The sequence below is a fragment of the Lipophrys pholis genome (assembly GCF_963383615.2).
Source record: "Lipophrys pholis genome assembly, chromosome: 9".
Lineage (NCBI taxonomy): Eukaryota > Metazoa > Chordata > Actinopteri > Blenniiformes > Blenniidae > Lipophrys > Lipophrys pholis.
Window position 1 is genome coordinate 6,911,837 of NC_137639.1, and position 14,402 is coordinate 6,926,238.

Consider the following 14,402-nt stretch of genomic DNA (forward strand, 5'->3'; position numbering starts at 1 on the left):
CCTTAATCAGATATATGAGGTATGTATATATGTATGTATGTTTATAAGTATATGTGGGTCAACTTAAACATAGATTATATATTTTGTATATCTATATTTTCATAAGCTACACTTTATTTATTATCATCAAATGGTGTGTATATATATATATATATGTGTGTGTGTGTGTGTGTGTGTGTGTGTGTGTATGTGTATGTATATATATATATATACACACACACACACACACACACACACACACACACACACACACACACACACACACACACACACACACACACATACATACATACATACATACATACATACATACATACATACATACATACATATACACGTATATATATATATGTGGGGGGTATATTGGTTATGTATGTGATTGCGCAAAATGTATTAAATGTCATATGCCTGAAATGAATGAATAAAAAGATTATATGTTGTTACGTGTTCATAAATAAACTGATGTGTCAAATAGTAAAAATTACCTTTTTAAAGCCTCTTTGAAAAATGTCAGGGACAATCATTGAGAACAATAACAACATCTCAATACCTGATCGGGGCCACAAGAAGGAGATGTAGTGTAGTATGGATGGACTGACAGATCTTAGAGTGCAGAACTGCAGATTGTCCAGGAGATGTCGCCATAGTTCAATTTGTGGTCCAGAGTTTTAAACAGATCAGTTCTAACAGAAAGTTTAGGAGTAAGAAATCCTAAAGATTACAATCCTGCTCCTCTGGAAAGTTCTGATTCACCTCATACAATTAATTTGAGAACATTCACATCATGGGGGAAAATTAATAAATCAGATGCTGCTTATGCACTAAGATCATGAAACGCTGTCTTAAAAAAAATAATCATTCATTCATGTTTTGGTTATTATAATTGTTATAGTAACTAGATAGATAGATAGTTGGATGGATGGATGGATGGATGGATGGATGGATGGATGGATGATAGATAGATAGATAGATAGATAGATAGATAGATAGATAGATAGATAGATAGATAGATAGATAGATAGATAGATAGATAGATAGATAGATAGATAGATAGATAGATAGATGTACAATTCATCAGAAAGAAAGAAAGAACTGATCTGTTGCAGACATCAGCTCTCTGGGGTTTTGAACCAGCAGGGTTTATGAGCAGAGTGTGTCGGTTTCACGCTGTCCTTCCTCTTTGCGCTGCACTGCAGGGTTTCCCCACGTTACACCGCGGTACGCACCGGGCCTCACGTAGGCTTGTTCTCGGTCTGACACGTGCTCTACGACATGGGGAGAACAAAATGATAGGATGACACGTCTGGGCATATTAGAAACTCACGCTGCCGTGAATAAATATACACTTTTATTTCATGAACCCGGTGCTGCAGCAGTCTCCAGTCTCCATGGGAACGTCACATGTTGGAGTCATGACTTCTTACGTAACACTGCTGCATCCATCCATATTCATCTATACGCCCTCCGCGTCCCCCTGCGTGCGTCCTGCAGTCCTTTACAGATCAATGCACAGCAGCTATAAAACATGGACCGTGCCGTACCAATGCCAGATAATGAGAAAGTGTCGATTTAAACTGAGAATCTGACGATGACATGCACGTGCTTTTTCAGTGCTTCGTCATCACGTCGCATCCTGTCTGCCACTTTCTTCCTATATTCTTGTTTTCCTCTGTTTTGCTCACCAGCCTTCATGTCTGTGCGATGAGTGCGTCGAGTAAAAAAGACGTAAATCAGGCCCGTGTCTCATCGCCCTGGTTGCCATGGCAGCCGCTGCGCGGCCGTGACTACTCCCTCGTTCAGAATGGATCCTCTCGGCGGAGGATGATGTGACGTCACATCACCAGGGCGACCACCCCCACCCACCCCCACCCCTCGAGGCACGTGCCCGGTATAAAAGCGGAAGGCGGCTGGGCGAGCTGCGCACACAGACTGAAGAAGCATCAGCCGCGAGGTAAGCCTCCGCACCGCTCAGAATATTACATCTATAGACCCTCGTAACGTCTAAATTACAACAATCTTACAAGACAAGACGTTTAAATACACTCACGACCTCATAGTTTCACCTTTTAACCCGTCTGTCTAGTATACCGCTCAAGTTTATTCTCATGATGAGCCGTTTAAAATGGCGCACAGAACAAGGGGGTTGCTTATACATCTTTTATTTTTAAAGCAGCTCCGTTGCTTTACACGTTGTTGCTGGTAGAGTTGGAGCGGCAGGGGGGACGGGGGGATGGGAGGGGATGCCTGGCTGTCAGGAAGGAGGCTGGCTCCAATTCCTTCCGCAAGAGTCTCTCTTCGTTGCATCATTTTTTTTTTTTTAGCTTGAACGAAAACCTACACTCACTTTTCTTTCATCAATGAGCGATATACTTCATCGAGAAATGAATCTCGTCTTAATAATCGTCCTTTATTTGCACGCTCCATTCATTCGTCTGAGTCGTGTGATAACGTGACATCTCGCCGCTGCATCTGCGGAAGTGGCTCCACGTTACGTAACTCATTACGGCAGAGCAGTGCGCAAAAAGCGCGTCAAGGATGAGACGGAGAAAAAAAAAAAAAAAAAAAGGTTTCCAAGGGGGGAAAAGTCGTCCATTTGTCATGTTCCGGGTGGTTTTTGTGCAGCACCACCATGGAACGTAATGAATGAGCGCACGGAGGGGAAGCTACGTGCCTGCGAGCATCCGCCTCATGAAGTCTGCGGACGCTGCAGGACGCACAGGCCGCGATGATGCTGGAGGGGAGGGGGAGGGGTTAATACCTTCAACTGCTTTTATTTTAACATTTTAACTCCCGACGCTCGCTCCCTGGTACCTGAAGGACAGAGAGGCTGCGGAATGTCGCATGATGATGTCGCAGTTCGCCTTCACTCGACAGACCTGTTGATGCGGTTTTCTCAGGCCTGCGCCTTTTACGCAAAGCACCTTCCGTTTACAGCGGATTTATCGAGCCGCAACACGGCTGAATGGCGGAACAACTCGGCTCGATCCTTGAAAGTCATTAATGCGATGCTGAAAATAAAATAAACGGGTTAAAACCAATAACTACACGGTATTACATCATTATCATATTAGTGCTTTCTATTAATAGATTGTAGTTGTAGTGTCGCAGAAACCTGATGTTTGTAAAGGAAAGGCGTGATTTCACCATTCATTTTGTTCAGGTGTGATATAAGAAGCAAGGCCTGGTTGATGAAGGTCATCCTGGAGCCGGTGAAGGTTACAGCAGGCCCAGAGCTGCCACGACGATGCTGACCCGCTCTTAATCTGTAAACGTGTACACATCAACCCAGAATCACTCGCTCACGATGTATTCCTGAACAAACTGATACGCCCAATTACTCTGACCGCAGATCATTGAAGCTATGAGATGGCACCCTTACAGCATCTTCAGAGGCTCACAAGTCCCACGTTGGATGATGGCAATCACTTTTGACACTTGATATTCTTCGCTCGGTGTTTATGATGGCCGTTCAGGAGCTGTTTTTAATAATATAGTGTCATCCTGTAAATGCCACACCATTATACTCATATGTAATCAGTGAGCAACAGCATGAGCTCTTATATAGTATTATATTTATTCCATCACCCATGTAACCTGCCGCAGATAACAGACCCGGTAATGTTTGATTTACGTGGAGTCTGCGTTCGGCAGTGCTGTAGATCAGTGTGCCAGCCAGATGTCTGACATGCCCTCATCAGCAACAGTGTCGCTGACATGCTGAGCCTGGAGCTTTTAGCCAATGAGATTAGCTAAAGCCAACCAGTAACACATAGGACACGTCCGCCAGTCCAGTGAGGACTGTAATTCATGGAGATGCGGACAAAGCACGCAAACTACTTGTGATGTATACAAGAGAGGTCGTGGCATTGGTTTTAGGTGTGCACAATATCCTGTGGGCTTTTTGCACTTTGGGAGAGGACGCTGGGGGTCACTGGACAGCTTAACACAGTGCAGCCTGCCGTTCGTGGATAATCACTTCTATAAAGTCATTTTTGACCAGTGACCATAGCCTTCAGTCAGTTCTAGTCTTTCCCCGGGAAAAGGAGCACGTTTGCTTCTTCATTATTCTCTTGAATTACATTTTATAATCCAGACATTTTGTCTTTAGTTGTGCGAGTAGGGGAGTGACTAGAGAGTGACTCGCCACCAATTTTAGGAACTACGACCCTGACGCAGGGAAGGAAGGTCACAGCCAGGATCTGAAAGAGCCTTACTCAGAAAATGGTTTTGAAGACCTGTCTGCATGACTAGGTGGTTATGAGTCGGATAACTTTGATACAGTGCAGGAGCTCATGAGGCCCGTCCCAGGTTTTGTGAGAGATGAATCATCTGCATGCTGACACCGGCTCGTAGGTTCTATATAAATCATGTGTGTGTCTTTCTCCTATTGACTGCTCTGCAGTTTGATACAGCACTCCTTTTTAATTATTCATGATGGCTGGTGTGTGTTTCTCAGGGTTTGTGTGGTTGGATGAGTTCCCGTGAGCTCTCAATACAAAGCCTGAGCATCAGTTCAAACCCTCTAGTTATTAAATGTCTGACAGAAACTTCTGATCTCTTATCAATCTGTCCGTCTGTTGGAGGTCATTCCTGCAGAGTAGGACATACACTCAGGTGTGTGTGTGTGTGTGTGTGTGTGTGTGTGTGTGTGTGTGTGTGTGTGTGTGTGTGTGTGTGTGTGTGTGTGTGTGTGTGTGTGTGTGTGTGTGTGTGTGTGTGTGTGTGTGTGTGTGTGTGTGTGTGTGTGTGTGTGTGTGTGTGTGTGTGTGTGTGTGTGTGTGTGTGTGTGTGTGTGTGTGTGTGTGTGTGTGTGTGTGTGTGTGTGTGTGTGTGTGTGTGTGTGTGTGTGTGTGTGTGTGTGTGTGTGTGTGTGTGTGTGACAGCTGATGTGATGCTGTTGGACGTTTAACTGACCAGTTTATTGCCCCAAGGTGACATTGCATGATGACTGTATGAAAAGAGGGTGTCTTGTGTGCTGCAGAAGAAAAAAAGGAAGGCTGAGCAGGAGGAAGGTTTCTACAGCAACACGTAGTTTGTGCGAGTTTGAATTGATGCGATTGACGAGGCAGCGGGCAGGCAGGAAAGACATTACCTAATTGGATAGTCTGACTGGCTTCTGGCCAATCAGCCCACCGCAGCGGAAAAGCACTGGCAAAAAGAAGGCGTGACTGAGGAATGGAGCGCTCCCGGTAGGTCTGAGTAGGCTGGGGAATAAGGAAAGGGGAAAGGAGAGGAAAGGAGTCATTGAGTTCGTTCACACTAACACACGCCACACCTCGCGCTGAGGCAAACTGAAGCCTCGGCATAGTTTTTTTTTTTTTTTTTTTTTTTAACATCACACTCCTGCATGGAGACGGTTTTACTGGATGGGAACTCTTCTCAGTGATACACTGCAGATATCATCTGTGCTCCTCTCTTCTCTCATCCATATAAGGAATTCTTTCTGTTACTGGAGTCCATGCACTCTCCAAGCAAGTTAGGCTGTTGACATTTACCTTAAAAAGAAGTGTTTCAGGACAGATTTTGTACTCGACCATGCTGTCCTGCTATAGAGATGATGTTTAATGTAAATCCTCTTCTCAGATCGTACAGTTCCACTCACAGCTCTGGGATTGTCCCAAATTTTATAAAGCCATCGTCTTTGTCCCCTTCTGGTCCAGCAGTTATTAGTAATCCGTCCCACAGTCTAGCCCCATTGTGCACACCCACTGATTAAACTGGGTCGCAGCTCAGATGGAGGGGGTGTGTGAGTGTGAATGTTTAGAACGAGACAAAGGGTGGCTGCACATGACAGAGGAGGCTGAATGTGGAATTTGACTGATTAGTTGTGCTGTGTGAGGAATAAAGTGGGGGGTGGTGGGGGGTAGAGATGTGTCATACTCTTGGATCCAGTCTGGTTTTGGTTCGGTTGCAGAGTTTATGATGATACCTGCTCCTGCCACATGTTAGTCCTGTGATGGCTTTATGAGTTAGCCGCTTGTTGCATACACACGGTGTAATAAATCTGTGAAAGATATTGAGTCACTCGCTTCATTCAGTTCGCCTGTTGGCCTCTTATTCAATAGTTGTCACCAGATTGCCGGCTCCTGGTCGCCTCCCTGCTCGGCGCTGCACAATACAGCCTCTGTGAGCCGTGACACGTCTGAGTGCTGTCGTGAAGCGTGCACTGAATCAAAGATCAGAACTGAACCAGGTTGTGTGGAGGATGGGAAAACCTGCCCTCACAGGAGCAACATATATTTAGACTATGGTTGAGTTTCTTTATGGTGGAAGAAATAGCACAAATATAAATGTAATGCCAAATCTAGGTGTTTTATGTACTTATATTTGACATGAACTGCATGATAATAGTTAATACTGATCAAATCTGACCTTTGAAGTTCCTGGAAGTATCAGAAAGTTAGAGTTAGAAGTTATTTGACTTCGTAAAACAAACTTGTTGCAAATATTTGTTAATTGCAACAGTTTGATAAGAGTAAAATACTCAGATACCAGCTTTCACACTAATTTTCTGGTTCTTTCAGCCCGCCATGGCGCCAGAGGGGAAATGCTTCGAGCCGCTTTTTTCCATTTATGCTATTTTATAGACGACAATAATAACTGTCCGTTTAAATAATATTGTAAACTGGTTGTAGCTTTTGGCCTCAGACTTGGATCAGTGGTCGTCCTTCAACAAGAAATACAGGAGATAAATGGATCAAATAACGGGACTGGAACCAACAGCATGAAAAAGTTTTAGTTGCGTTTCTTCTGCAGCAAAGCTTTTTATTATTGAAACAATCCGTGGCACTTGTGGATTATTAATGCAACATTGATCTCTTACTTACTCATAAGCCTCCATTGAAAGCGGTTTGGTTAAATAAGCTTTACAACTTGTATTGTAGTATTGCTACATCACTAAATAGTTCTTCTGCACATGCGCGAGTAGATGGACAACTTGGTACTTAATAGTTCAGTCACTGTAATAATGATCCCAACTTCTGTCTGTGGTTTCATTGCAAATACAAACAGCACCCACTAGTGGCGACAGTTTGCAAACACAGAACTTTACTGAAACGAAAGGACGAGTTCACATCATCCATTAAAGTGACGATGATTCATTACATCCTTCTAGGATTGTTCTGCTCTCTCTCGGGACATAAAGTCTCTCCACTGCAACTTCTACACCCCTTTTCTCTCTCTGACGGGCCATTTCACCCCCACCAGGCCGTAAAGTGAGCAGTTACAAAACTGGAGGGGTGTGTCTCAGTGCACACGTACACAATGTGCTGCTCTTCACTACTTGTCTCGTCACGTTTTTACACAACTTGTATGAAGTTGTGATTTTCAATATGCCTCTTACGTGGCGTTACTTAATCGAGCTTCGGTTTGCTTCTTCTTCACTCGAGCACAACAACCCCCCCCCCTATAAGAACTCACTTGTCAGCAGCCATTTTGTTGTGGGAACCCTGGGTAACGGCTCTGTGTGTAGAAAACTGAGCGAGCGAGCCAAGGAGGCAGATAAACTGTGAAATAGATTAGAAGTGGAAGCCAGGTTGAAAACCAGGAAGGGCAGAGGGCCAGTGCAGGTTTTGTGAATGCACAATAGATGGTTGAGAAATGTGAGAACTGCACAGTCGTACACACACACACACACACACCTCCCCCGCTCCCCATCTCCTCCTTTAGTGACCTTGTATTATGGATGCTGGCAGCAGAGCACAAAATGGCTGCTTTGCCTTGATAGAGAGGCACTTAAGAAGCAACTAAGTGCTCCAAATATTAATAGGACACAAGTTGTGGACCGTCAGGTGGATCTTCCATCAGCGCCGCTCACTGCAGAGCGTCCCCGTGTCGTAATGACTCATCAGTTTTACCTGAAGACATTTCAGAGAGCACGGGATAAAGAAACCAAGATGATTTGTCCTAATCTGGTGCCCCTTTAGTCTATTTAAAGTGCACCCACAATGCACTTCACCAGATCGACAGACTGTCCTACATGCTTCCCACTGAGAGAGGGACACACACACACACACACACACACACACACACACACACACACACACACACACACACACACACACACACACCAGATTAGGAGATTACAGTAGTCTAAAATGACAACCAGCCAGTCCCAAGGACAATCCGAGTTCCTTCCTCTACCTGCCCCGGCTCACACACTGCATCCAGGAGAGGAGGAGCAGAGGGGGGGAAGTGGAGGAGAGGTGACTAACAGCGGCTACGTGCATGAGCAGAGGGAATAGGAGGTCACATAGTTGGCCCACAGCCAGGCTTCTTTTCTGTGCAGCGAGCAGACAAGTTTGTGTTTGTATTCGTTGAGCCTCCCCATTGTTTTCCCAACATGCCCCTGCATGAAGGTGCTCCTCCTCCTCCTCCTCCTCCTCCTCTTCCCTCCTCCTGACAGAAGAACCTGCTGGTACTTTTCCCCGTGCTCACCCCAAACAGCAACAATCCTCTACTTGCCTCAGTTTGTTATGTAACACCAGCAGCATACCACCTTGGGGTGTTTTTCTCTCATTGGAGGTCCTGTGAGGCGATCTGTCACTCCTTGTTTTTTATTTAGACATCACTACTAAAAAAACACTCAATCGGGCTAAAAGGATGTTTTCATGTGAGCAGCATGTTAACGCTGCACACCGTTAAGGCGTGTTCACGTCCCCCCGTTTGGTCTTGACTGCAGTTGCCTTCAGCGAAAAAAAGGTTTTGTTTGGGCGACGCGAACACGCCCACCAACTCTGAACCGGAGCAAACAGGAGATCTCTGGTCCTCTTGAAAACGTCGGCCTCGCTTCCTTTACAAATGATCTTTCTATCGGACGGGGGGGGAAGGACGTGACGTAGTGCGCAATGCATTCTGGGTAGTAAACAAAGATAACCACGCTAATTAGAGGAATTAGATGCAGAAAGAAAAAGTTTTGAAAAAATCTTGTGGCCAGACGTGGAGTAGTGAGGAAGACTCTCATTGCTATCTGGTCTGAAGACTATACATCACGGTTGTTTTGGCCCCTAAGTCATGAGCTAACTAGCATAGCCACCACGGGCTAAAGTGTCAGGACTTCCAGTTTCGGTCCAGACCAATCAATGAGCCGCGTTTCTTCTTTACTTCCTCTCTGGTCAGTGTTTGTTTGAGGCAACAGCGCCCCCAAAAGAGCAGCTGTTGTAGTTGCATGACATTTTCCAGGCAGTTTGGTCGGGACTCTACAGTGAATGTGAACGCCACCCAAACCAAATGAAGGTGTGAAAACTTTCTTGAAAGACAGATGAGTAACACAGTGGCAGTTCAAGGGATTGTTTCAGATGTCGATATCCTTCTAGTGTTTTCTGGTGTTTCTTAATAAAGTGGCACAGTCAACCAGTATTAGTCAGAGGAAGTGGATAAAGTCTGCCTCCCTCTGCAGTTTGTCTGGTTGTAACCACATCCTCACACATACAGGACACCAGTGTGCATTAAAGCCTCGTTTGCACCACAAGGTTTTCAGGTGAAAACGGAAAACATTTGCTGAGTTTCAGGTGTTCGTTCACACAACAACGGTGCTCTGAGCCACTGAAAACGCAACTTTCTGAAAACGTTCCAACTGAAATGGGGGGAAACAATCAAAGTTGATCGTCTGCCCACACAAATGTCTGTGTCCTCCCATTGTTAGGGTTTATAGTGAAAGTGAAACATAACCTCATCGCCTCGTGGCCCAGAATGTTAACTACGTTGTTTTCCATGTAAACATTGTTTTCAAAATGTTGCTGTGAAAACGCAAAACGTTTGTGTAACAAAAACGCAAAAATGATGTCTTTTACTTGAAGCGTTGTTGAGTAAACGAGACCTTAATGTGATTCTTTCTAATTGAAGGGCTTCCATGTACTGATGTAGCTCATTCTGATAACTTTTTTTTTTCAATCTGTCACAGGTAACTCCACACTCCCGTAACAACAACAGCAGCAGCAGCAGCCATGGCAGACCTCAAAGTTGGAATCAATGGGTGAGTTCAAAACGCCACATTGAACTACATGATGTTTAGTCTTTGTAGTTTAAGGAGCAAATGCAGCCCAATGAGAGCATAAGAGCCCGTAAATACCAACAGTTCTAATGGTTTCCTGGAGTTTTATAAAAAAATACAAGCACATCCTGAAAATGTTCATATTGAACGACGCCCCGTCTCCAACCAGCCACAATATTTCTCTTCTGCAGTTTTCACAAGCTCGCCCTGGTGGATCTGTGAGCTTTGCCACCATGTTTTGGTTTTGTGGACAAAAGGCAGTTCATGTCATTCCTGTTAATCTTCAGTGGGGTGAATACAGAACCATATGTGGCCATATGGTGTCATTGCAGTATATTATGGTGATGGCTGTCATGTGGTACAACTTGATTCCTGTTAAATCCTGCAAAGACCTGGATTACTTGATGTTCAACCAGTTTCATTCAGCCCTCCATCTTGCAAGTTTACCGTGATAACATATCCTTGTGAAATGATAATTTTCCATAAAAGTAATTTATTAAAGGACTTAAGATATCTTTGTTTTGTCCTCCGTACAGAAGTATTTTACAATTGAGCACAAAGTTTACCTTGTTGGCTCAATGTAAACCTCCTCCAGGCCCAGATGGGTTTTTAAAAGATGTGCTAGAAGAGATCTTCTCAGATACACCTCAGGATATAAGAGCAGCTGACGATACACTAACATTACTATAAATGATCGACCCGTCTTGAAGACAGTTTTCCATCTCCTCCGTCACTGTATGGAAGCATTTGCTTCAGGTGGCTTTAAGAACTGCATCATCAGAGTGTGATGGAGGCGTTCTCTTGTACCAAATGGGAGTAATTACTGACCCCAGGGGTAGTTTGACTTCCTGTGGAAGTTTCCCAAAGCATCTATATTTAATCTGTGTGTGTGTGTGTGTGTCTCTGCAGTTTTGGCCGTATTGGCCGTCTGGTCCTGAGGGCCTGCCTTCAGAAAGGCATCAACGTTGTGGCCGTCAACGACCCCTTCATTGACGTGCAGTACATGGTGAGACTTTTTAAACTTATTGAACGACAGCGTATCCCTGGTTTATGGAGCTGTTCTGTTTGTTACACGACTCTGGAGTTCCTTCAGCCAAATAATTAGACTTCCAGCAAACTCAGAGTCAATCCCTGCTAATGGATATAAAAATATACTTGAATGTAACTCAGGACAATAAAGTGAACTTTGCAGATTTGGTCATTTTGAAGTATGTTGTCTATTCATTTATTTTAAAGCTGAATCATTCTAGATATTTGTGATTTCATAGACGAATGTTTTTGTGACGACTTGCTTATTCATATAAATCTTAAACATGTTTGTGGATTTATTATATTGGTTAAAGATCTGACTGCGTTCCACCTTCATCTTCTGGAGGAGCGAATATCACGAAATGACAGAACTAAAATGTATATTAAGAGTTTTCCCTTGACTTTGAGAGGGTTTTTTTGTTTGTCTGATTGTTTTTTTAATGCGGTCGATGACGTCTGAGCAGCACATTCAGCAGAAATTACATTGAGTGCATCATCCATGTGTTTAAGGACATTTCTTGGCGTAGGTTATATACATCTTAAACCCCTCTTACGTGACGTTTCACGTGAAAACGCATCGTTTTTGCGTTTTCGTTTCAGAAACACAGCAACATTTTCCAACCCTAACCATCACTGTGCTTCCAGGTCTATATGTTCAAATACGACTCCACTCATGGCCGTTACCATGGCGAGGTCAGCCAATCGGGCAACAAGCTCATCGTCGACGGCAACGAGATCGCCGTCTTCCAGTCGTAAGTGGCGCAGAGGTTTCTCAATCTGTTGGCATCATTAAACTGCACACAGGCAAACTTCCACCATCCCAGCAAAACTGCTTTTTATGTTTTTCACGTCAAAGCAGAGTTTAATATATTATGTGTGAACTGCAGCTCCGCTGCTGACGTCCCCCGTTCACTGTTTGTGTCCGCTAATGCTTTTCAAACGTTGCTGATAGTTTCTCAGCTCCTCAAAATGCAGGACTGGTGACAAACCGTCACTGAGCCCAGCACTTTGTGGTGTCAACGGTTCGACACTCTGATTTCGAAACCACAGGAAGTCCAATTTCAAGATCAAACCACAGCATCACTTTTCACCGTCTCTCTGAACTGCCATCTCCCTTTGCAGGATTTCACTCTCACTTGTTTTTGCTCGCAGTCTTTTGAAGATCCACTCATCATCTCTGTTTTCCATCGCCCCACAGTAAAAATCCAGCTGAAATCCCCTGGGGCTCCGCCGGAGCCAAATACATCGTCGAGTCCACTGGAGTGTTCCTGAGTTTGGAGAAGGCCGGCGTATGTACACACACACACACACACACACACACACGCACGAGCAGGCGTAGAGACTTGTACACAAGCTGATCAACTTCTAAACTGGGTTTTGTCTCTTCCAATCGCAGGCTCACATTCAGGGCGGTGCGTCGCGTGTGGTGGTGTCCGCCCCCTCCCCCGACGCCCCCATGTTCGTGATGGGAGTCAACGAGGACAAATACGACCCCAGCTCAATGACCATCGTCAGGTAACCTTCACACGTGCAGTTAAAACCAAAGACAAAGTATGAAATGTCCCTAAATGTAACCAAGCTAAACTCTACTTTGTGTGCACAGCAATGCCTCCTGTACCACCAACTGCCTGGCTCCTCTGGCCAAAGTCATCCAAGATAACTTTGGGATTGAGGAGGCTCTCATGGTAAGATGCTGCTGATACCTGTACCTGTACTCTGAGGAGTTGTTGACATCGTAATGTAGATGTACTGTTAGACGTTCAGTACTAACCTGAGTTTCTCCTCCTAGACTACAGTTCATGCATACACAGCCACCCAGAAGACAGTGGATGGGCCCAGCGCTAAGGCCTGGCGTGACGGCCGCGGCGCCGCCCAGAACATCATCCCCGCTTCCACCGGCGCCGCCAAGGCCGTGGGCAAGGTCATCCCCGAGCTCAACGGGTAAGCTCGCCTGGCGTTCAGCCGTGAACTGGTTCTGTAGAGCTGTGCGGAGGTGTAATGTCTTCTGTGGCCATCTCTCCAGGAAGCTGACCGGCATGGCCTTCAGGGTGCCCGTGGCCGACGTGTCCGTGGTCGACCTGACATGCCGCCTGTCCAAACCTGCGTCTTACGCCGAGATCAAGGAGGCTGTCAAGAAGGCCGCCCACGGACCCATGAAGGGAGTCCTGGGTTACACCGAGGACCAGGTACTGAACCGGCGCCTCGACTCCTCTGCCCCAGGAATACTGAGCCGTTTAGATTTAGCGGCTGTGATCACCTGTGTGTGTTTCCTGACTGGAGGTGTGTTTGGTGTTGTGCAGGTGGTGTCCTCTGACTTCATCGGCGACACCCACTCCTCCATCTTTGATGCCGGCGCTGGCATCTCCCTCAACGACAACTTTGTCAAACTCATTTCCTGGTGAGTTTTCTCGGGTCCCACAAGTAAAAGCTGATGAGTCATGACTTTAAAGTGGCTGAAAAACCAATGACGGGTCCTTGTTCCCTCTGCCTCCGTCTGCAGGTATGATAACGAGTACGGCTACAGCAACCGTGTGGCTGACCTGCTGCTGTACATGCACTCCAAGGAGTAGGAGCTTCCTGTCCAGAACGGGAGTCAGGAAAGGGACCACCCCCTCTTTTACACACATTCCCCCCCTCATAGCCAAGTCATAGCATCACACGTGTTCGTAGGCAGCAGCAGCCGTGTGTTGGCGTGTTCTGAGTTCATCCGTTTCTTTCCTTAACCGTCGAGGCGAAGTATTTGTGTCCGTGTGCCCCCCTCTCCACCTCCCACTGCCACTTTAGATGTGTCGTTCTGGCTCAGTACTATGGTAACTACTGTATCCATCTCCCTGTTGGTGTGTTTTAAAGGCTAAATCATCAGTGGAAGGAGGAAGCTGAGAGGCAGACCTACTGTAACTCTGCTTAAGAGCTTTGAGACAAAGAAATAAAACTTGAAAAACCTCACCTTGCCTGTTTCCAATGTTTATTGACATGCACCGACTGAAGGTATGAGATGGAAACAATAAAAACAGCAGTGTAGCGGCCGCAGGAGGCCAGAGCTGAAACCAGGTGAGTAATGGGACACTCACACCTGCAGGAAACGGCACTGAAAGAACAAGCAAACTCCTCCCAGAAGGATCCAGCCTGCAGAGTCCATCGCACTGCAGCAACACGCAGCCCAGTGAGACACACGACTGATGGTGTGAATAATTTACAGCAGCAAACTGAAACTTACTCAGCTTCGTTTTCAACAAACCCAAACAGTTTATTACAAGATTATACTTGAAATTTGCTCCACAGCCTGGTGACCTGTCCAGGGTGCACCCTGCCCCCGCCCACAGTAGGCTGGGATCGGCTTCAGCATCCCTCGACCCTGAACTGGATAAGAAGGATAGAAGAT

General features: G+C 45.6%; 1 protein-coding gene across 1 annotated transcript; it reads left to right on the plus strand.

Moving 5' to 3' along the window:
- The first annotated feature begins 1,690 nt into the window (after positions 1-1,690).
- On the plus strand, positions 1,691-13,966 carry gapdhs (glyceraldehyde-3-phosphate dehydrogenase, spermatogenic). The gene is made up of 11 exons (XM_080471546.1): positions 1,691-1,951; positions 9,902-9,973; positions 10,901-10,997; positions 11,666-11,772; positions 12,219-12,309; positions 12,417-12,535; positions 12,624-12,705; positions 12,810-12,961; positions 13,044-13,206; positions 13,321-13,418; positions 13,521-13,966. Exons 2-11 carry the CDS (start codon positions 9,945-9,947, stop codon positions 13,588-13,590), a joined length of 1,008 nt encoding a protein of 335 aa, XP_080327672.1. The 5' UTR covers positions 1,691-1,951; positions 9,902-9,944; the 3' UTR covers positions 13,591-13,966.
- Positions 13,967-14,402: the final 436 nt, after the last annotated feature.

Excerpts from the sequence above, each read along its gene's own strand:
- gapdhs (XM_080471546.1), top strand. The coding sequence starts at position 9,945 with ATGGCAGACCTCAAAGTTGGAATCAATGG. Across the intron at positions 10,998-11,665 it reads TCATTGACGTGCAGTACATG|GTCTATATGTTCAAATACGA; the intron begins GTGAGACTTTTT and ends CTGTGCTTCCAG. Across the intron at positions 13,419-13,520 it reads TTTGTCAAACTCATTTCCTG|GTATGATAACGAGTACGGCT; the intron begins GTGAGTTTTCTC and ends CTCCGTCTGCAG.